Below are 23172 nucleotides of genomic sequence, written 5' to 3' on the forward strand. Positions count from 1 at the left end.
CACCTTTCCCCAGCCTGACATGGCTGATAACAGGGAGTAATAGACTGTACTTACTTGTCACACAGTCACCTCCCCAGCCTGACATGGCTGATAACAGGGAGTAATTGACTGTACTTACCTGTCATACAGTCACCTCCCCAGCCTGACATGGCTGTTAATAGGAAGGTAATAGGCTGTACCCACCTCTCCCACAGTCACCTCTCCCCTAGCCCGACATGGCTGATAACAGAGACTAACAAACTGCACCCACCTCTCCTAGAGTCTTCCCCATGTGGCTGATAACAGGGAGCAGTAGCGCACGGTGCTGGGCACTCACTGCTGCGGGCGGACGCGGCGCGCACACACAGACACAGGACACGTGATGCTGAGGATAGTTCTTTATTAGTTGGGTGCAGTGCCAGCGTCCCCCCCAGGGGTGCAGTGCCAGCGTCCCCCCCAGGGGTGCAGTGCCAGCGTCCCCCCCAGGGGTGCAGTGCTGGTGTCTTCCGAGGGCGCAGTGCTGGTGTCTCTCCGGGGGTGTAGTGCCGGTGTGCCCCTGGGGTGTAGTGTCGGCGCCCCCCTGGGGGCGCAGTACTGGTGGCACACTGGTGGCAGCTAGTCCAGCAGCTCCTTCACACACCAGCAGCACAGCAGGAAGTACAGGCACTCCTTCAGGCTCTGCAGGAAGGAGTAGCCCATGTTGGCCCCCAGGACATTCTTGTAGCGGGGGAGCGGCAGCGTCATGTTCCGGAGCGCCTGTCCCATGGAAAACGGAGCGAGGGGGAGCATGGGCCGGTGCGGCTCAGCGTGGCACAGTGAGGGCACAGCTGGGTGCTGTCTCCTTAGTGGGACCATCATACGCAGCAGGGCAGAGTGGGGGCAATTTATCGGCTAGAGAAGAGACGGAAAACTCCAGAAGTAGGAGGTGGCGGGGCCCCTGGGCAGGGGAGGAGCCCCATCAGCGGGCTGGGGTCTCATGATGCGTGACAGCTGCTGACACAGCAGAGCTGAATGCTGACGGCGCACAGTGCCACCTTTACCCCGGGTCAGCAGGCAGGTCCCCTGTCATGTGCGCACTAGTAAATATGCTCCCCTCCCCCACTTGACAGCCACAGACTGTCAGCCAGGTGAGCTTCAGTAATGGCGGCACAGCGGTCAGACACGTTACTTCCTGGACGTGCGCTCCTCTTCCTCGTTCTCCAGCATGTAGGCCGGGTGGAAGCTCTCCACGCCCGCCGCCGTCATGTAGCGCAGCGCCGGGTTTTTCATGGTGTTCTCCGTGCTCCCCAGAGACGTGTAACTGCAAGAGAGGGAAGAGACGTGAGGACCTCACATGTGGTGCAGCGCCACGGCCACAGGGGGCGCTCCTCACCCTTTATCATACAGGATACAGTAAGGGATGTAGAGCGTCCGTAGGAACTCCCAGATGTCGCGGTAGGACCAGTCCTGCAGAAGAGACCCACACGTCAGTTACATGTGACACGCCCATGTAAACGGCCATCAGCAGCGCACGTACCAACATGGGGTTCACCCTCATGTATCGGGGCCAGTCAGGGTCTGTCAGACACATGGGCGTCAGTGTGCGGGAGTAGGGATCGGTCCGGCGGGTCCCCATCAATATGGCCTCCAGCTGCGGCTGCTCTGCCTTCAGGTCCAGCAGCGCCTGTTTGATGTCACCCTGGATGGTGAAGATCTGCAGACTGTACCTGGAGGGCGAGAGAGAGTGAGAGCAGCGGCAGACGGCGAACACCGAGAACACGGAGTGGGGACACACTACACAGCCCCACCGATTGACGGCGAACACCCAGAACACGGAATGGGGACACACTACACAGCCCCATCGATTGCCGGCGAACACCGAGAACACGGAACGGGGACACACTACACAGCCCCACCGATTGACAGCGAACACCCAGAACACGGAACGAGGACACACTACACAGCCCCACCGATTGACGGCGAACACCCAGAACACGGAACGGGGACACACTACACAGCCCCACCGATAGACGGCGTATACCCTCCAACACCCAGAACACGGAACGGGGACACACTACACAGCCCCACCGATAGATGGCGTATACCCTCCAACACCCAGAACACGGAACGGGGACACACCAGACAGCCCCACCGATAGATGGCGTACACCCGCCAACACTCAGAACACGGAACAGGGACACACTACACAGCCCCACCGACAGACGGCGTACACTCGCCAACTCCCAGAACACTGAACGGGGACACACTACACAGCCCCACCGATTGACGGCGAACACCCAGAACACGGAACGGGGACACACTACACAGCCCCACCGATAGATGGCGTATACCCTCCAACACCCAGAACACGGAACGGGGACACACCACACAGCCCCACCGACAGATGGCGTACACCCGCCAACACTCAGAACACAGAACAGGGACACACTACACAGCCCCACCGACAGATGGCGTACACCCGCCAACACTCAGAACACAGAACGGGGACACACTACACAGCCCCACCGATTGACGGCGAACACCCAGAACACGGAACGGGGACACACTACACAGCCCCACCGATAGATGGCGTACACCCGCCAACACTCAGAACACGGAACAGGGACACACTACACAGCCCCACTGATAGCGAACACCAGCCAATACTCAGAACACAGAACGGAGACACACTACAGCCCCACCGATAGACACCCAGAACGGGGACACAATACACAGCCCCACTGACAGACGGCGAACACCCGCCAACACTCAGAACACGGAACGGAGACACACCACACAGCCCCACCGACAGATGGCGAAAACCTGCCAACAGCCAGAACACGGAACAGGGATGCACCATACAGCCCCACCGACAGACGGCGAACACCCACCAACACACGGAACAGGGACACACTACAGCCCCACCAATAGACAGCGAACACCAGCCAATACTCAGAACACAGAACAGAGACATACTACAGCCCCACCGATAGACGGTGAACACCCGCCAACAGCCAGAACATAGAGGGCTTGAGAAAGACTTCATTAGTCGAAACGTTGCCTGCAATTTTTAAGAACATGGAGCAATAAAAGTCTACTTTTGTGCAATACACCATTGATGCTGCTATTTTCTGTGAGTCCAGAACACGGAACGGGGACGCACCACACAGCCCCACTGACAGACGGCGAACACCCGCTAAAACACAGAACGGGGACACAGCACACAGCCCCACCGATAGACAGCGAACACCCGCCAACACACAGAACGGGGACACAGCACACAGCCCCACCGATAGACAGCGAACACCCGCCAACACACAGACCGGGGACGCACCACAAAGCCCCACCGATAGACAGCGAACACCCGCCAACACACAGAACGGGGACACACCACACAGCCCCACTGACAGACGGCGAACACCCGCTAAAACACAGAACGGGGACACATCACACAGCCCCACCGATAGACAGCGAACACCCGCCAACACACAGAACGGGGACACACCACACAGCCCCACTGACAGACGGCGAACACCCGCTAAAACACAGAACGGGGACACACCACACAGCCCCACCGATAGACAGCGAACACCCGCTAAAACACAGAACGGGGACGCACCACACAGCCCCACCGATAGACAGCGAACACCCGCCAACACACAGAACGGGGACGCACCACACAGCCCCACCGATAGACAGCCGACACCCGCCAACACACAGAACGGGGACGCACCACAAAGCCCCACCGATAGACAGCCGACACCCGCCAACACACAGAACGGGGACGCACCACAAAGCCCCACCGATAGACAGCCGACACCCGCCAACACACAGAACGGGGACGCACCACAAAGCCCCACCGATAGACAGCCGACACACAGAACGGGGACGCACCACACAGCCCCACCGATAGACAGCCGACACCCGCCAACACACAGAACGGGGACGCACCACACAGCCCCACCAATAGACAGCCGACACCCGCCAACACACAGAACGGGGACGCACCACATAGTCCCACCGATAGACAGCCAACACACAGAACAGGGACACACCACACAGCCCCACCGATAGACAGCGAACACCCGCCACCAGCCAGAACACGGAACGGGGACGCACCACATAGCCCCACCGATAGACAGCGAACACCCGCCAACACACAGAACGGGGACGCACCACACAGCCCCACCGATAGACAGCCAACACCCGCCAACACACAGAACGGGGACGCACCACACAGCCCCACCAATAGACAGCGAACACCCGCCAACACACAGAACAGGGACGCACCACACAGCCCCACCGATAGACAGCGAACACCCGCCAACACACAGAACGGGGACGCACCACACAGCCCCACCGATAGACAGCCAACACCCGCCAACACACAGAACGGGGACGCACCACACAGCCCCACTGACAGACAGCGAACACCCGCCACCAGCCAGAACACGGAACGGGGACGTACCACACAGCCCCACCGAAAGATGGCGACATACCAGAGCTGTACTCACAGCTCTACTACTACTTCTATATTATGTTATACTCGTCTCACCTCCAGAGCTTCACTCACTTCTACTACTACATTGTTATACTCCTGTCACCTCCAGAGCTGCACTCACAGTGAGAGGAGGATGGTTGTACTGGGAGCAGCCCCGTCCCCCTTACCGTTTGGTTGTGTCCTGCATGAACTGCTCCATCTCTGGGAAGGGCGAGACGATGCGGATGTAGAGCGCCTGCAGCTTCTCTTCCCGCTCTGGGTATCGCCTGGGTGTGGAGATGAAGCAGAGCCAGGTGAGTTTCTGTTAAGTATCTCCTCCCCATTCCTTACCCCCATGGGAAGCCGCTCACCTCTGCACAGCAGCGTGGTACAGGTGCAACAGAGCTGTGCAGTCCTTCCCACCATTGAACGCCACACACACCCTCTCCAAGCTGTACCGATCCAGAGCGTCCTCCACCGTCTGCAGCGCCGCCCGGACCTTCTCTCCAAGAGGAGAGCCTGTGCAGACAGAAAGGGTTAACAAAGACAGAGGGCATCCCCACAGGGGAAGGACCGCCCCTTCCCCAGAAGAACTGCATCCCGACAGAAGGACCGCTCCCAACATCCCCCCCCCACAAAAGGACCGCCCCCGGCACCCCCTTCAGAAGGACCGCCCCCGACACCCCCTTCAGAAGGACCGCCCCCGACACCCCCTTCAGAAGGACCGCCCCGGACACCCCCTTCAGAAGGACCGCACCCACTATCCCCTACAGATGGACCGCCCCAGCATCCCCAACAGAAGGACAGCCCCCCCAGATGGACCATCCCCAGCACCCCCTTCAGAAGGATCGCCCCCAGCTACGCTCCAATAGAAGGACCACTTCCAGCTCACCCTTTAGAAGTACATTCTCCTTTAGAAGTGCCACCCCCGGCAACCCCCCTTTAGTAGGGCCGCCCCCAGCAACCCCCCTTCAGTAGGGCCGCCCCCAGTAAGATTGCAGCAAGCTGTAGACACCCCGTTTGTACCTGACTGCGCCAGCTGGTAGACCTCCGCTGCGGCCTTGGACACGGGGTCCCTAACAAAAGGTACAACCACTCCTGGAGGGAGGCGCTGGATTAAGAAGTTGTAGGCCTCCTCCAGACGCTGCTCAGAGTCCGAGTCCAGGGTCAGCTGCACCCGGTAGTAGTTATTGCCCCAGTCGGGGTAGGAGCCAAGGCTGACATGTCGGCGGTAACAGGCATTGGCTTCCTCCAGGACGGGGGTGATGGACATCTCATCGGCATTGACAAAGATCTCGCGGCAGTAAAAGCGCGTCTTGTCGTTCCGGAAGAGGTGGTCCAGGCCCTCCAGAGCGCGCTCCATCAGAGACGGTATGCCGGGGAACACATAGACGTTGTGCACGCTGATCAGCGGGTACTTGAAGCAGTCGCCGGTCCGCTTGTCCGTCCCATAGTTCAGCTTGGAGGAGATGGGGATGCGTGCCAGCTTCATCTCGGGGCACCAAGCATCAGACTTCCCAAAGAACTTCTGTACCAGGGAGACCAGCTCCGGGTGGGGGAAGACGCCCTCTCCAAAGGCCTTGGCCACTGCCTCGAAGGTGACATCATCGTGCGTGGGGCCGATTCCTCCGGAGGTCAGAACGTAGGTGTAGCGGGAGGAGAAGGCTGCAATCTCCCCAGCAATCATGTCCACGTCATCTGGGATGACGGAAATCCTGCTGACCTTCACCCCAACGGAGCGCAGCTTCTTACACATGAAGTACGAGTTCGTGTCCTGAGTGTGGCCCTAAGTGCAAGGAGCCCAAAAGAGGACAAAAGGAGGGGGGCTATTAGATATCCGTAACAAGAGCACAGGAAGAAAGATCACCCCAACACCCTCAGAAAGCACAGCTGCGCAGGTGGAGGCGTCAGGCAGGTGGGGCTAAGCAGGCGGAAGGGCTAGGCATGGCAGGTGGGGCAGCAGGCGGATGGGGAAGCCTGGTAGGGGTGACGCGGGGGCGGCAGGGAAATGGCTGAGCCTGGTAGGTGTGGCGCGGGGGCGGCAGGGAAATGGCGGAGCCTGGTAGGGGTGACGCGGGGGCGGCAGGGAATTGGTAAAGAGCGGCAGGGAAATGGTGGAACCTGGCAGGTGGGGCACAGGGATGGCAGGGAAATGGCGGCAGGTAGGGTGTGGTGGTGGAAGGGAAATGGTGGAGCCCAACAGGTGGGACGGCAAGGGGATGGGGGAACCCGGCAGGTGGGGCACGGGGGCAGCAGGGGGATGGGGGAGCCCAGCAAGGGGAGCCAAGCTGGTGGGGCATGGAAGCGGCATGGGGATGGGGAAGACCAGCAGGTAAGGTGCGGCGGTATGGGGACGGGGGACCCTGGCAGTTGGGGCGGCAGGAAGATGGGGGAGCTCGGCAGGTGGGACGCGGGGGCGGCAAGGGGATGGGGGAGCGTGGCAGGGGGATGAGGGAGCCCGGCAGATGGCAGGGGGATGAGGGAGCCTGCCAGGGGGATGTAGGAGCCAGGGAGGTGGAGCACAGGGGCGGCAGGGGGATGAGGGAGCAGGTGGGGTGTGGGTGCAGCAGGGTAAGTCTGGCAGATGGGGCGGTTTTTTTTGTATGCTACAGGTTTTCATGGCCGCTGCTCCTCTGCTAATCAGAAGCTGCTTTCTGGGACTTCTAGAAGAAATTTCATGGCTTAAAGGTGAATAGAATTAGGGAAACCACCCGCCGCTCCGGCAATTACAGCTTTAGTCTGCATTCCCACGAACGTATATTGGCTCTGTTTTCACGCCGAGCCGATATACGTTGTCCTCGTGTGCAGGGGGGGGGGGGGAGGATGGAAGAGCCAGGAGCAGGAACTCAGATCCCGCCCCCTCTCCGCCCCTCTGCACTATTTGCAATGAAAGGAGGCGGGGTGGGGCTAAGTAGCGAGAATTAGCCCCACCCTGTCCCGCCTCTTCCCATTGCAAATAGTGCAGAGGGGCGGAGGAGGCGGAGAGGGGGCGGGATCTGAGTTCCTGCTCCTGGCTCTTTCATCCTCCCCCCCCGCACATGAGGACAACGTATATCGGCTCGGCGTGAAAACCGAGCCGATATACGTTCGTGGGAATGCAGCCTTAGTGGGCATGAGAGCATCCAGTCAAGCCTGCAATTGGCTTAGTGGTCACATGATATGTGGCATGTGACCACCCGCCAGCTTCTTCCAGGTTCCAAGCGGCTGGCATCGGGGCTCCAGTGCTGGACGTCTCTAGGAGGGGCGCGCTTTTTTTTCTTTTTTAAACACATTTTTCAACCTGGGAAATGTTTTTAATGTCCTGGAAAACCCCTTTAAATCATGAATACTGGATACAAATAAAATACCAGGACTGCAGTGTAGACTGACACATGAGACTGGGGTCATGTGGCCGTGACAGCTGGAAGCCCAGTACACAATCTGTGCAGAGTATATAAAGGTGGCCTCACCTTCAGGATTTCATCCCCGATGATGATGATACCGGCGGTGACCGACCCGCTGTCAGGCGCTCTGCCCTCCGCGGAGGAGGACGTGCGGCAGAGGTTATTGGAAGACATGATGAGATGAGCCTGCAGCCTCCCCAACCGGCAGACCTCTCTGCTGAGCCGCCGGCCGCTGCCGCTCCACATAAGCCGCCGGCTGCACCCACCACAAAGAGACCCTGCCATGGGAACAGAGACATAGAGAACAAAGGTCCAGGGGGCGGGGCTGTAACCCCTTCATCACCAAGCACACAGTATACACAGAGTGGGCCATATAATATATAGAGGGGTGTAATAAGTGTATAATGCACTCTACAGAAAGAGAGGTTTGCTGTAAGAAGTCTACTTACCCCTGGTAGAATGCAGGTTTGCTGTGAACAGACCCCTCCAGCCCCCCGTTATCTGTCCTACTGGAAACAAACTGACATCATTTAGGGGGGAAATAACAGAACTAAGATAATGTGTTTCCATAGGACCGGGTTCACACGGGGCGGAATCGCTGCGGAATTTCTGTGCGGACTTTCCGCCTGCAATCTTAAGGGGACATGTTGTGGTCCCCTTCTTGCTGACGGTCTTTCCTGTGCCCCAAGGTATATGTAATGCCTTGGACATGTTGTGGTCCCCTTCTTGCTGACGGTCTCCCCTGTGCCCCACGGTATATGTAATGCCTTGAACATGTTGTGGTCCCCTTCTTGCTGACGGTCTCCCCTGTGCCACATGGTATATGTCATGCCTTGGACATGTTGTGGTCCCCTTCTTGCTGACCGTCTCCCCTGTGCCCCAAGGTATATGTAATGCCTTGGACATGTTGTGGTCCCCTTCTTGCTGATGGTCTCCCCTGTGCCCCAAGGTATATGTAATGCATTGTACATGTTGTGGTCCCCTTCTTGCTGACGGTCTTCCCTGTGCCCCATGGTATATGTCATGCCTTGGACATGTTGTGGTCCCCTTCTTGCTGACGGTCTCTCCTGTGCCCCAAGGTATATGTAATGCATTGGACATGTTGTGGTCCCCTCCTTGCTGATGGTCTCCCCTGTGCCCCAAGGTATATGTAATGCATTGGACATGTTGTGGTCCCCTTCTTGCTGACTGTCTTCCCTGTGCCCCATGGTATATGTCATGCCTTGGACATGGTGTGGTCCCCTTCTTGCTGACGGTCTCCCCTGTGTCCCAAGGTATATGTAATGCCTTGGACATATTGTGGTCCCCTTCTTGCTGACGGTCTCCCCTGTGCCCCATGGAATATGTAATGCCTTGGACATGTTGTGGTCCCCTTTTTGCTGACGGTCTTCCCTGTGCCCCACGGTATATGTAATGCCTTGGACATGTTGTGGTCCCCTTCTTGCTGACGGTCTCCCCTGTGCCCCATGGTATATGTAATGCCTTGGACATGTTTTGGTCCCCTTTTTGCTGACGGTCTTCCCTGTGCCCCATGGTATATGTAATGCATTGGACATGTTGTGGTCCCCTTCTTGCTGACTGTCTTCCCTGTGCCCCATGGTATATGTCATGCCTTGGACATGGTGTGGTCCCCTTCTTGCTGACGGTCTCCCCTGTGTCCCAAGGTATATGTAATGCCTTGGACATATTGTGGTCCCCTTCTTGCTGACGGTCTCCCCTGTGCCCCATGGAATATGTAATGCCTTGGACATGTTGTGGTCCCCTTTTTGCTGACGGTCTTCCCTGTGCCCCACGGTATATGTAATGCCTTGGACATGTTGTGGTCCCCTTCTTGCTGATGGTCTCCCCTGTGCCCCATGGTATATGTAATGCCTTGGACATGTTTTGGTCCCCCTTTTTGCTGACTGTCTCCCCTGTGCCCCATGGTATATGTCATGCCTTGGACATGTTTTGGTCCCCTTTTTGCTGACGGTCTTCCATGTGCCCCATGGTATATGTAATGCCTTGGACATGTTGTGGTCCCCTTCTTGCTGACGGTCTTCCCTGTGCCCCAAGGTATATGTAATGCCTTGGTCATGTTGTGGTCCCCTTTTTGCTGACGGTCTCCCCTGTGCCCTAAGGTATATGTAATGCCTTGGACATGTTGTGGTCCCCTTCTTGCTGATGGTCTCCCCTGTGCCCCATGGTATATGTAATGCCTTGGACATATCGTGGTCCCCTTCTTGCTGACGGTCTCCCCTGTGCCCCATGGTATATGTCATGCCTTGGACATGTTGTGGTCCCCTTCTTGCTGACGGTTGCCCCTGTGCCCCATGGTATATGTCATGCCTTGGACATGTTGTGGTCCCCTTCTTGCTGACGGTCTCCCCTGTGCCCCATGGTATATGTCATGCCTTGGACATGTTGTGGTCCCCTTCTTGCTGACGGTCTCCCCTGTGCCCCATGGTATATGTAATGCCTTGGACATGTTGTGGTCCCCTTCTTGCTGACGGTCTCCCCTGTGCCCCATGGTATATGTAATGCCTTGGACATGTTGTGGTCCCCTTCTTGCTGACGGTCTCCCCTGTGCCCCATGGTATATGTCATGCCTTGGACATGTTGTGGTCCCCTTCTTGCTGACGGTTGCCCCTGTGCCCCATGGTATATGTCATGCCTTGGACATGTTGTGGTCCCCTTCTTGCTGACGGTCTCCCCTGTGCCCCATGGTATATGTAATGCCTTGGACATGTTGTGGTCCCCTTCTTGCTGACGGTCTCCCCTGTGCCCCATGGTATATGTAATGCCTTGGACATGTTGTGGTCCCCTTCTTGCTGACGGTCTCCCCTGTGCCCCATGGTATATGTAATGCCTTGGACATGTTGTGGTCCCCTTCTTGCTGACGGTCTTCCCTGTGCCCCATGGTATATGTAATGCCTTGGACATGTTGTGGTCCCCTTCTTGCTGACGGTCTCCCCTGTGCCCCATGGTATATGTCATGCCTTGGACATGTTGTGGTCCCCTTCTTGCTGACGGTCTCCCCTGTGCCCCATGGTATATGTAATGCATTGGACATGTTGTGGTCTCCTTCTTGCTGACGGTCTCCCCTGTGCCCCATGGTATATGTCATGCCTTGGAGATATTTTGCCCCCCTTCTCCTGACTGACACCCTCCAACAATCAGACCCCTTTTGGTGTCTTGTAAGATTTTTACCGACCAACTAAGAAAATGTCAGGAAAATCCTCCTAGAAGAGCCGAACGTTATATGAGGGAAATATGAATCCCTGTAAATAATGGCAGCGGCGTGCCGACTACTATCTATCAGGAGGTAGCATGCGATTGGCTAATCCTGAATACAACCCCATCGCCAAACATAAGAGGATGTGAAAACTTCTGCAAACACATTATTTTAGCTGTTTGGGCTTTATTTTTCCACCCTCAAAGATTTCAGTTTCTTTTCCAGTAGAACAGAGAAGGGTCACATGGAGGGGGAGGGGAGACCTGGGACAGGGGGAGGGGAGGCGGTATATATCAACTGTATAGGATGTGCTCAACAGGAATACGGGGGTCATACAAGGGTATAATGTAATCTACACCAAGAGGGGTGTAATACAAGGGTATAATGTAATATACAGGAGGGGTGTATTGCAACAGTATAATGTACGCTCCAGGAAGAGGGGTGTAATACAAGTATATAATATACTCTGGGAAGAGGGTGTAATAAGAGGGTGTAATAAAAGTATAATACAAGGGTATAATGTACTCTCCAGGAGGAGGGGTGTACCACAAGTTTATAATATACTCTCCGGGCAGAGGGGTGTAATAGAAAGGTATAATGTACTGTACAGGAAGCAGGGTGTACCAGAAAGGTATATGTACTCTCCGGCCGTGTCGGGCTGCCGCCTTATCCCTCCTCACGGCCCGGTGCACGCAGGTCTGACACGTAACCTTACCTGCTTCCGGGTCTCGTGTGAGAGCAGCTACTTCCGGTTATTCCCCGAGGCCACGCCCCGCTGCTCTCTCATTGGTTCAGTAACATATGACTCGAAGGATAAATATAAGGGAGATGGCACAGCGCCACCTATTGGAAGGCAGCATTCCTGCAAGGCAATGTACAGCTGTACAAACCTATTGCAAGCCGAGCCAGAACCCATCCGCCGTCAGCTGCCCCGGGGTGTTCGCCCCTCATTAGGCAGCAGGTTTCCGGCGTGGCTAGTGACAGGCCTGTACCGGGGGGTCAGAGCGTTTATGTGGAAACTGCGGCGCTTGTAGAAGGTTCCGATGTTACCTGATTAGATACACATGTCCTGTATAACGGCAGGACCGCCCAGACAGTCCTAGAAGCTGTGCTGTGTACTGGTCATGTGACTACAGGTGGGGGGGAAGGGGGCAGCTGCCCTGTGTACTGGTCATGTGACTACAGGTGGGGGGGAAGGGGGCAGCTGCCCTGTGTACTGGTCATGTGACTACAGGGGGGGGGAAAGGGGGCAGCTGCCCTGTGTACTGGTCATGTGACTACAGGGGGGGGGAAAGGGGGCAGCTGCCCTGTGTACTGGTCATGTGACTACAGGGGGGGGGAGGGGGCAGCTGCCCTGTGTACTGGTCATGTGACTACAGGGGGGGGGGGAAGGGGGCAGCTGCCCTGTGTACTGGTCATGTGACTACAGGGGGGGGGGGGAAGGGGGCAGCTGCCCTGTGTACTGGTCATGTGACTACAGGGGGGGAGGGGGCAGCTGCCCTGTGTACTGGTCATGTGACTACAGGTGGGGGGGAAGGGGGCAGCTGCCCTGTGTACTGGTCATGTGACTACAGGTGGGGGGGAAGGGGGCAGCTGCCCTGTGTACTGGTCATGTGACTACAGGTGGGGGGGAAGGGGGCAGCTGCCCTGTGTACTGGTCATGTGACTACAGGTGGGGGGAAAGGGGGCAGCTGCCCTGTGTACTGGTCATGTGACTACAGGTGGGGGGAAAGGGGGCAGCTGCCCTGTGTACTGGTCATGTGACTACAGGGGGGGGGGAAGGGGGCAGCTGCCCTGTGTACTGGTCATGTGACTACAGGGGGGGGGGAAGGGGGCAGCTGCCCTGTGTACTGGTCATGTGACTACAGGGGGGGGGGGGGGGGGAAGGGGGCAGCTGCCCTGTGTACTGGTCATGTGACTACAGGGGGGGGGGGAGGGGACAGCTGCCCTGTGTACTGGTCATGTGACTACAGGGGGGGGGGGGAAGGGGGCAGCTGCCCTGTGTACTGGTCATGTGACTACAGGGGGGGGGGGGGGGTAACTGCCCTGTGTACTGATGTCAGGATTGATCATGTGACTCCAGGGGGGGGGGGGGGAGATAAGCTGCCCTGTGTACTGATGTCAGGGCTGGTCATGTGACTCGGGGGGGGGGGGGGAGATAAGCTGCCCTGTGTACTGGTGTGAGGACTGGTCATGTGACTCCAGGGGGGGGGGGGGGGGATAAGCTGCCCTGTGTACTGGTGTGAGGACTGCTCATGTGACTCCAGGGGGGATAAGCTGCCCTGTGTACTTGTGTCAGGATTGGTCATGTGACTCCAGGGGGGATAAGCTGCCCTGTGTACTGGTGTCAGGGCTGGTCATGTGACTCCAGGGGGGATAAGCTGCCCTGTGTACTAGTGTCAGGGCTGGTCATGTGACTCCAGGGGGGATAAGCTGCCCTGTGTACTAGTGTCAGGGCTGGTCATGTGACTCCAGGGGGGATAAGCTGCCCTGTGTACTAGTGTCAGGGCTGGTCATGTGACTCCAGGGGGGATAAGCTGCCCTGTGTACTAGTGTCAGGGCTGGTCATGTGACTCCAGGGGGGATAAGCTGCCCTGTGTACTAGTGTCAGGGCTGGTCATGTGACTCCAGGGGGGGCAGCTGCCCTGTGTACTGGTGTGAGGACTGGTCATGTGACCTGGTTCCAGGTGTGAGGTCAGGTGACGGGCTCTAGCGCAGCTCTGACTACTGATAACGTCCGGGTTCATAGGGTTTTTTTTTAAAATTTCCATGACTTTTCCATGACAAAATCTTGATTTTCCATGACACTCGCGGAACTCGAAATACACGGAATCAGAGGTGTCCTTCACCCCGGCGATCGGGACTGCGTCACCTGGAAACTGTGACCTTTTTCCCTGCAATTTTTGAGCATCAGATATCTCACACCAACATGGCCGCCGCTTGCGATTTTCTCAGTTTTGCCACATATTTTTAGTGCGAACGTCAATAGGACTTTTATCCAAAAGAAAATAAAGTGTTTTGGATAAACCGAACCAAAAACACTCCAGAATCTCAGACACCAGGCCAAAAAACAGGACTCCACGACAAATCAGAAAATTCTGTGACTTTCACCAAATTCCAGGTTTTCCATGACCTGTATGAACCGTGTCTGCGCCGCCCAATGAAGGAGCCGAGGTAAAGGACAGCGTTTATTGCAGTGCGGTATATTACAGAGCGGCGGACAAGACGGACATACAGACAGGACATACAGACAGCTGATAAATAGTGGCGTCAGGCAGCGGGCGGCTACAGCTTCTTCATAGGCAGCGGGCGCCGGAAGAGCAAGATGTGCGGCTCTACAAAAGAAGAGAGAGACCTCAGTGCAAGGAGAAGAAGACCCCTCCTCCCTCCCCAGACCCCTGAGGGGCAGCAGCCCAATCTACTGTTCACCCTGCTCTGCTCCTGCATATGGAAGCGATATCTACTGCTGTCCCAATGTCACCGCACACAACTGTCAAAAGGAAGAGTGCTAATGATGGGGGAGGCTCCTCTTAGCACGAGCGCGCCTGGTGAGGCGGGAGGCTCCTCTTAGCACGAGCGCGCCTGGTGAGGCGGGAGGCTCCTCTTAGCACGAGCGCGCCTGGTGAGGCGGGAGGCTCCTCTTAGCACGAGCGCGCCTGGTGAGGCGGGAGGCTCCTCTTAGCACGAGCGCGCCTGGTGAGGCGGGAGGCTCCTCTTAGCACGAGCGCGCCTGGTGAGGCGGGAGGCTCCTCTTAGCACGAGCGCGCCTGGTGAGGCGGGAGGCTCCTCTTAGCACGAGCGCGCCTGGTGAGGCGGGAGGCTCCTCTTAGCACGAGCGCGCCTGGTGAGGCGGGAGGCTCCTCTTAGCACGAGCGCGCCTGGTGAGGCGGGAGGCTCCTCTTAGCACGAGCGCGCCTGGTGAGGCGGGAGGCTCCTCTTAGCACGAGCGCGCCTGGTGAGGCGGGAGGCTCCTCTTAGCACGAGCGCGCCTGGTGAGGCGGGAGGCTCCTCTTAGCACGAGCGCGCCTGGTGAGGCGGGAGGCTCCTCTTAGCACGAGCGCGCCTGGTGAGGCGGGAGGCTCCTCTTAGCACGAGCGCGCCTGGTGAGGGGGGAGGCTCCTCTTAGCACGAGCGCGCCTGGTGATGGGGGGAGGCTCCTCTTAGCACGAGCGCGCCTGGTGATGGGGGGAGGCTCCTCTTAGCACGAGCGCGCCTGGTGATGGGGGGAGGCTCCTCTTAGCACGAGCGCGCCTGGTGATGGGGGGAGGCTCCTCTCAGCACGAGCGCGCCTGGTGATGGGGGGAGGCTCCTCTCAGCACGAGCGCGCCTGGTGATGGGGGGAGGCTCCTCTCAGCACGAGCGCGCCTGGTGATGGGGGGAGGCTCCTCTCAGCACGAGCGCGCCTGGTGATGGGGGGAGGCTCCTCTCAGCACGAGCGCGCCTGGTGATGGGGGGAGGCTCCTCTCAGCACGAACGCGCCTGGTGATGGGGGGAGGCTCCTCTCAGCACGAGCGCGCCTGGTGATGGGGGGAGGCTCCTCTCAGCACGAGCGCGCCTGGTGATGGGGGGAGGCTCCTCTCAGCACGAGCGCGCCTGGTGATGGGGGGAGGCTCCTCTCAGCACGAGCGCGCCTGGTGATGGGGGGAGGCTCCTCTCAGCACGAGCGCGCCTGGTGATGGGGGGAGGCTCCTCTCAGCACGAGCGCGCCTGGTGATGGGGGGAGGCTCCTCTCAGCACGAGCGCGCCTGGTGATGGGGGGAGGCTCCTCTCAGCACGAGCGCGCCTGGTGATGGGGGGAGGCTCCTCTCAGCACGAGCGCGCCTGGTGATGGGGGGAGGCTCCTCTCAGCACGAGCGCGCCTGGTGATGGGGGGAGGCTCCTCTCAGCACGAGCGCGCCTGGTGATGGGGGGAGGCTCCTCTCAGCACGAGCGCGCCTGGTGATGGGGGGAGGCTCCTCTCAGCACGAGCGCGCCTGGTGATGGGGGGAGGCTCCTCTTAGCACGAGCGCGCCTGGTGATGGGGGGAGGCTCCTCTTAGCACGAACGCGCCTGGTGATGGGGGGAGGCTCCTCTCAGCACGAGCGCGCCTGGTGATGGGGGGAGGCTCCTCTCAGCACGAGCGCGCCTGGTGATGGGGGGAGGCTCCTCTCAGCACGAGCGCGCCTGGTGATGGGGGGAGGCTCCTCTCAGCACGAGCGCGCCTGGTGATGGGGGGAGGCTCCTCTCAGCACGAGCGCGCCTGGCGATGGGGGGAGGCTCCTCTCAGCACGAGCGCGCCTGGCGATGGGGGGAGGCTCCTCTCAGCACGAGCGCGCCTGGCGATGGGGGGGGGAGGCTCCTCTCAGCACGAGCGCGCCTGGCGATGGGGGGGGGAGGCTCCTCTCAGCACGAGCGCGCCTGGCGATGGGGGGGGAGGCTCCTCTCAGCACGAGCGCGCCTGGCGATGGGGGGGGGGAGGCTCCTCTCAGCACGAGCGCGCCTGGCGATGGGGGGGGGGGGGGCTCCTCAGCACGAGCGCGCCTGGCGATGGGGGGGGGGCTCCTCTCAGCACGAGCGCGCCTGGCGATGGGGGGAGGCTCCTCTCAGCACGAGCGCGCCTGGCGATGGGGGGAGGCTCCTCTCAGCACGAGCGCGCCTGGCGATGGGGGGAGGCTCCTCTCAGCACGAGCGCGCCTGGCGATGCGGGAGGCTCCTCTCAGCACGAGCGCGCCTGGCGATGCGGGAGGCTCCTCTCAGCACGAGCGCGCCTGGCGATGCGGGAGGCTCCTCTCAGCACGAGCGCGCCTGGCGATGCGGGAGGCTCCTCTCAGCACGAGCGCGCCTGGCGATGCGGGAGGCTCCTCTCAGCACGAGCGCGCCTGGCGATGCGGGAGGCTCCTCTTAGCACGAGCGCGCCTGGTGATGGGGGGAGGCTCCTCTTAGCACGAGCGCGCCTGGTGATGGGGGGGGAGGCTCCTCTTAGCACGAGCGCGCCTGGCGATGCAGGAGGCTCCTCTCAGCACGAGCGCGCCTGGCGATGCGGGAATCCTTCTACTAGTTCTACCCTGGCACTCACCAGGCTCGTGGATCATGTAGTGCATCCAGCCTTGGCTCTGCTGGACCCCCAGGTTCCTCCATTCCGTCTCGGACATCAAATGTGTTTTCGGTACCATTTTGGCGATGTCTTTTGGTAACATGACGTGACTGCAAGAGACAAACAGGTAAGTGCGCCTGCAAGAACCGCGTCGAAACCGACTCGCCACACATCCAAAGATACAGGTCCTGCTGACAGGTGGCAGAGGTTATCTGCCAGGGCGGAGGATACAGGGGTCTTATATATAATAACTGGAGGATACAGGAGGGGTCTTAAATGCAAAGACCACAGGAGTCTTCTCTGTAACGACAGGGGCATACAGGGTGTTATCTGTAAGGAAGGGGGGGATGATACAGTGTTCTTATCTTTAAGGACCGGGAGATACGGGGAGGGGGAAGAACTATTTGATAAGGATTGGAGGCGATCGGGGCATACAGGGGAGAGTGTTCTTATATGTGGGGCATACAGGGGTGAGAGGAGTATTTGATAAAAAATGGAGGATACAGGGCAGGGGGGAGTGGTCTTATCTGTAAGGACCAGAGGATACAGGGGAGAGCGGTCTTATCTGTAGTGGCATAAAGAAAAAGGATCCAAAACCAGGTCGGCCTTTTCAACCAAATCGTCCTCTTTATTCTTCCAAGGATACAGCCGGGCGGACATCACGCTGAACGCGTTTCGGCTAAACAAGTAGCCTTCTCCAACAGCTCCAGCCTCGTGTCCACACTATCGCAGCATGCCACTTTTTTTTCTCTGCTCGTGGACGCCGGCGCTGCGCTTTCCATAGTAAACCTATGGAAAGATTTACAGAGCTTATCGCCCGTGGACAGGCAGCCCTAAGTACTATAGGACAATATACTATATATGTGCTATGTGTCTCCTCATGAGGGTCTTGCATAAACTGACATTTCCCCTTCTCTCTTCCGTATGGGCAGTGTAACTGGGAATGAACAAGAGGGAAGGAATTGGTATGGGGGAGAAAAGAATTTGTAGTTTAAAATAACGAGTCCCGACCATAAGCCCTTCTACGTCCTGGGATACAGGTATTCACCAACCTCAGAGTCCCGTCCGTAAGCCCTTCTATGTCCCGGGATACAGGTATTCACCAACCTCAGAGTCCCGTCCATAAGCCCTTCTACGTCCCGGGATACAGGTATTCCCCGACCTCAGGGTCCCGTCCATAAGCCCTTCTATGTCCCGGGATACAGGTATTCACCAACCTCAGGGTCCCGTCCAGAAGCCCTTCTACATCCCGGGATACAGGTATTCCCCGACCTCAGAGTCCCGTCCATAAGCCCTTCTATGTCCCGGGATACAGGTATTCCCCAACCTCAGAGTCCCGTCCATAAGCCCTTCTGTGTCCCGGGATACAGGTATTCCCCGACCTCAGAGTCCCGTCTAGAAGCCCTTCTATGTCCCAGGATACAGGTATTCACCAACCTCAGAGCCCCGTCCATAAGCCCTTCTATGTCCCAGGATACAGGTATTCACCAACCTCAGAGCCCCGTCCATAAGCCCTTCTATGTCCTGGGATACAGGTATTCACCAACCTCAGAGTCCCGTCCATAAGCCCTTCTGTGTCCCGGGATACAGGTATTCACCAACCTCAGAGTCCCGTCCATAAGCCCTTCTGTGTCCCGGGATACAGGTATTCACCAACCTCAGAGTCCCGTCCATAAGCCCTTCTGTGTCCCAGGATACAGGTATTCCCCAACCTCAGAGTCCCGTCCAGAAGCCCTTCTGTGTCACGGGATACAGGTATTCACCAACCTCAGGGTCCCGTCCATAAGCCCTTCTATGTCCTGGGATACAGGTATTCACCAACCTCAGAGTCCCGTCCGTAAGCCCTTCTATGTCCCGGGATACAGGTATTCACCAACCTCAGGGTCCCGTCCATAAGCCCTTCTATGTCCTGGGATACAGGTATTCACCAACCTCAGAGTCCCGTCCATAAGCCCTTCTATGTCCCAGGATACAGGTATTCACCAACCTCAGAGTCCCGTCCAGAAGCCCTTCTGTGTCCCGGGATACAGGTATTCACCAACCTCAGGGTCCCGTCCATAAGCCCTTCTATGTCCCGGGATACAGGTATTCACCAACCTCAGAGCCCCGTCCATAAGCCCTTCTATGTCCCAGGATACAGGTATTCACCAACCTCAGAGTCCCGTCCATAAGCCCTTCTATGTCCCGGGATACAGGTATTCACCAACCTCAGAGTCCCGTCCATAAGCCCTTTTGTGTCCCGGGATACAGGTATTCCCCAACCTCAGAGCCCCGTCCATAAGCCCTTCTAGGTGCCGGGATACAGGTATTCTCCAGCCTCAGACTCCCGTCCATAAGTCCTTCTACGTCCCGGGATACAGGTCTTCACCAACCTCAGAGTCCCGTCCATAAGCCCTTCTGTGTCCCAGGATACAGGTATTCACCAACCTCAGAGTCCCGTCCAGAAGCCCTTCTATGTCCCAGGATACAGGTATTCACCAACCTCAGAGTCCCGTCCAGAAGCCCTTCTGTGTCCCGGGATACAGGTATTCACCAACCTCAGAGTCCCGTCCATAAGCCCTTCTATTTCCCGGGATACAGGTATTCACCAACCTCAGGGTCCCGTCCAGAAGCCCTTCTATGTCCCGGGATACAGGTATTCCCCAACCTCAGAGTCCCGTCCAAACGCCCTTCTGTGTCCCGGGATACAGGTATTCCCCAACCTCAGAGTCCCGTCCAGAAGCCCTTCTATGTCCCAGGATACACGTATTCACCATCCTCAGAGTCCCGTCCGTAATCCCTTCTATGTCCCGGGATACAGGTATTCCCCAACCTCAGAGTCCCGTCCAAACGCCCTTCTGTGTCCCGGGATACAGGTATTCACCAACCTCAGAGTTCCGTCCAGAAGCCCTTCTATGTCCCGGGATACAGGTATTCACCAACCTAAGAGTCCCGTCCATAAGCCCTTCTGGGTCCCGGGATACAGGTATTCACCAACCTCAGAGTCCCGTCCATAAGCCGTTCTACGTCCCGGGTTACAGGTATTCCCCAACCTCAGAGTCCCGTCCATAAGCCCTTCTGTGTCCCGGGATACAGGTATTCCCCAACCTCAGAGTCCCGTCCAGAAGCCCTTCTATGTCCCGGGATACAGGTATTCACCAACCTCAGAGTCCCGTCCAGAAGCTCTTCTATGTCCCGGGATACAGGTATTCACCAACCTCAGAGTCCCGTCCAGAAGCTCTTCTATGTCCCGGGATACAGGTATTCACCAACCTCAGAGTCCCGTCCATAAGCCGTTCTACGTCCCGGGTTACAGGTATTCCCCAACCTCAGAGTCCCGTCCATAAGCCCTTCTGTGTCCCGGGATACAGGTATTCCCCAACCTCAGAGTCCCGTCCATAAGCCCTTCTGTGTCCCGGGATACAGGTATTCCCCAACCTCAGAGTCCCGTGCATAAGCTCTTCTGTGTCCCGGGATACAGGTATTCACCAACCTAAGAGTCCCGTCCATAAGCCCTTCTATGTCCCGGGATACAGGTATTCACCAACCTAAGAGTCCCGTCCATAAGCCCTTCTGGGTCCCGGGATACAGGTATTCACCAACCTCAGAGTCCCGTCCATAAGCCGTTCTACGTCCCGGGTTACAGGTATTCCCCAACCTCAGAGTCCCGTCCAGAAGCTCTTCTATGTCCCGGGATACAGGTATTCACCAACCTCAGAGTCCCGTCCATAAGCCCTTCTGTGTCCCGGGATACAGGTATTCACCAACCTCAGAGTCCCGTCCAGAAGCTCTTCTATGTCCCGGGATACAGGTATTCACCAACCTCAGAGTCCCGTCCAGAAGCTCTTCTATGTCCCGGGATACAGGTATTCACCAACCTCAGAGTCCCGTCCATAAGCCGTTCTACGTCCCGGGTTACAGGTATTCCCCAACCTCAGAGTCCCGTCCATAAGCCCTTCTATGTCCCGGGATACAGGTATTCACCAACCTCAGAGCCCCGTCCATAAGCCCTTTTACGTCCCGGGATACAGGTATTCACCAACCTCAGGGTCCCGTCCAGAAGCCCTTCTACGTCCCGGGTTACAGGTATTCACCAACCTCAGAGTCCCGTCCAGAAGCTCTTCTATGTCCCGGGATACAGGTATTCACCAACCTCAGAGTCCCGTCCATAAGCCCTTCTGTGTCCCGGGATACAGGTATTCACCAACCTCAGAGTCCCGTCCAGAAGCTCTTCTATGTCCCGGGATACAGGTATTCACCAACCTCAGAGTCCCGTCCAGAAGCTCTTCTATGTCCCGGGATACAGGTATTCACCAACCTCAGAGTCCCGTCCATAAGCCGTTCTACGTCCCGGGTTACAGGTATTCCCCAACCTCAGAGTCCCGTCCATAAGCCCTTCTATGTCCCGGGATACAGGTATTCACCAACCTCAGAGCCCCGTCCATAAGCCCTTTTACGTCCCGGGATACAGGTATTCACCAACCTCAGGGTCCCGTCCAGAAGCCCTTCTATGTCCCGGGATACAGGTATTCCCGGACCCCATAAGGCCGTGCTGTTACTGTAGTGTTTCCTTCTATAGGTTTCCCCAGCCTAATAATCTGCAGGCGTACAAAGGGTGTACGGTATACAACAAGCTCCGAAGGACATCCAGAGAACCAATCACAGCGATTTAATGCGTGTGGGTACGGGTCATAGGCTTTTAGCAGATCTATCTGTATGTGGGCACTAGGCTGGAGGTCAGCGTGACGTCCGCCCGGCTGTAACCTTGGGAGAATAAAGAGGACGATTTGGTTGGAGAAGCCGACCGGGTTTTGGATCCTTTTCCTTTATGCCTTTTATGGAGGATCGTCAGGTCAGAGCTCCAACCTCCCAGACAGCTGGGACACAGCCATACACATTATATTACTGATCTGTAAGGACCGGGGGATACAGGGGGGGGGTCTTATCTGTAAGGACCGGGGGATACAGGGGGGAGGGGTCTTATCTGTAAGGACTGGGGGATACAGGGGGGGTCTTATCTGTAAGGACTGGGGGATACAGGGGGGGTCTTATCTGTAAGGACTGGGGGATACAGGGGGGGTCTTATCTGTAAGGACTGGGGGATACAGGGGGGGGTCTTATCTGTAACGACTGAGGGATACAGGGGGGGTCTTATCTGTAAGGACTGGGGGATACAGGGGGGGGGGGGTCTTATCTGTAACGACTGAGGGATACAGGGGGAAGGGGGGGGGGTCTTATCTGTAAGGACCAGGGGATACAGGGGGGGTCTTATCAGTAAGGACCGGGGGATACAGGGGGGAGGGGTATTATCTGTAAGGACCAGGGAATACAGGGGGGAGGGGTCTTATTAATAAGTAGTGGAGGATACAGGGGAAAGGGGTCTTATCTGTAAGGACTAGGGAATACAGGGGGGGAGGGGTCTTATCTATAAGAAGTGGAGGATACAGGGGGAGGGGTATTTAAGGACTGGGGGATACAGGGGGGTGCTCTTATCTATAAGGAAGGAAGGTTACAGGGGGGAGGGGTCTTATCTGTAAGGAGTGGAGGATACACGGGAGAGGGGGCTAATTTGTAAGGACCAGGGGATACAGGGGGGGGGGGGGGGGTCTTATCTATAAGAAGTGGAGAATACAGGGGGGGGGGGGTATTATCTTGAAGGAGCATAGAATACAGGGGGGGGTGTTATCTATAAGGAGTGGAGGATACAGGGGGTGTTATCTGCAAGGATCGGAAGATATAGGGGGAGGGCTATTATCTGCAAGGACCGGGGGATACAGGAGGGGTCTAATCTATAAGGAGTGGAGGATACAGGGGGGGAGGGGTCTCATCAGAGTATACGAGGTGTTATCCACCAGAGACCCGCGGTCGGTTACCGGTACTCGTAGCTCTCGTCGTCGTACTTGTCCGAGTAGTAGATGTGTTTGGCAGACATGGTCTCCTCTCCCGGCAGCTTTACGCGCTTCACGTTCAAACCTCAGCAGCTGTCCTGCTATTGGCCGACGCGCACAGCCAATCACCCTTCATCCGCTCCCCTCTGCGCGCTCGGTGGGCGGAGCTTCTTCACAACGAGGCGTGAGATGCACTC

The 23172-nt window shown here is 57.6% G+C and overlaps 2 protein-coding genes across 3 annotated transcripts; both read right to left on the minus strand.

Moving 5' to 3' along the window:
• Positions 1-362: 362 nt before the first annotated feature.
• On the minus strand, positions 363-11842 carry FLAD1 (flavin adenine dinucleotide synthetase 1). Of its 2 annotated transcripts, none has more exons than XM_066608958.1 (8): positions 11751-11842; positions 7888-8099; positions 5465-6224; positions 4810-4957; positions 4627-4725; positions 1496-1685; positions 1352-1425; positions 363-1279 (listed from the first exon to the last, which is right to left on the minus strand). In XM_066608958.1, the coding sequence occupies exons 2-8, from the start codon at positions 8065-8067 to the stop codon at positions 1144-1146; spliced, it is 1587 nt and encodes a 528-aa protein (XP_066465055.1). In that variant the 5' UTR covers positions 8068-8099; positions 11751-11842; the 3' UTR covers positions 363-1143. The 2 variants fall into 2 exon arrangements, with proteins under 2 accessions (XP_066465055.1, XP_066465054.1); XM_066608957.1 differs by lacking the exon at positions 11751-11842 and adding an exon at positions 8271-9704.
• Positions 11843-14210: 2368 nt separating this feature from the next.
• Positions 14211-23119, minus strand: CKS1B (CDC28 protein kinase regulatory subunit 1B). Its single transcript, XM_066608962.1, has 3 exons — positions 22961-23119; positions 17091-17218; positions 14211-14370 (listed from the first exon to the last, which is right to left on the minus strand). The coding sequence occupies exons 1-3, from the start codon at positions 23017-23019 to the stop codon at positions 14321-14323; spliced, it is 237 nt and encodes a 78-aa protein (XP_066465059.1). The 5' UTR covers positions 23020-23119; the 3' UTR covers positions 14211-14320.
• Between the last annotated feature and the right edge of the window lie 53 nt (positions 23120-23172).

Source organism: Eleutherodactylus coqui, chromosome 6 (assembly GCF_035609145.1).
Source record: "Eleutherodactylus coqui strain aEleCoq1 chromosome 6, aEleCoq1.hap1, whole genome shotgun sequence".
Classification (NCBI taxonomy): domain Eukaryota; kingdom Metazoa; phylum Chordata; class Amphibia; order Anura; family Eleutherodactylidae; genus Eleutherodactylus; species Eleutherodactylus coqui.

What these genes read in the sequence shown, in the direction of transcription:
- CKS1B (XM_066608962.1), bottom strand. Translation starts at nt 23,019, where the DNA reads ATGTCTGCCAAACACATCTACTACTCGGACAAGTACGACGACGAGAGC. An exon ending in GACGAGAGCTACGAGTACCG is followed by an intron (nt 17,219 to 22,960) that starts GTAACCGACCGC and finishes TGTCTCTTGCAG; the next exon opens with TCACGTCATGTTACCAAAAG. An exon ending in CTACATGATCCACGAGCCTG is followed by an intron (nt 14,371 to 17,090) that starts GTGAGTGCCAGG and finishes CTTCTTTTGTAG; the next exon opens with AGCCGCACATCTTGCTCTTC.
- FLAD1 (XM_066608957.1), bottom strand. Translation starts at nt 9,702, where the DNA reads ATGTCCAAGGCATTACATATACCATGGGGCACAGGGGAGACCATCAGC. An exon ending in TCGGGGATGAAATCCTGAAG is followed by an intron (nt 6,225 to 7,887) that starts GTGAGGCCACCT and finishes CCTTGCACTTAG; the next exon opens with GGCCACACTCAGGACACGAA. An exon ending in TACCACGCTGCTGTGCAGAG is followed by an intron (nt 4,726 to 4,809) that starts GTGAGCGGCTTC and finishes CTCCACACCCAG; the next exon opens with GCGATACCCAGAGCGGGAAG.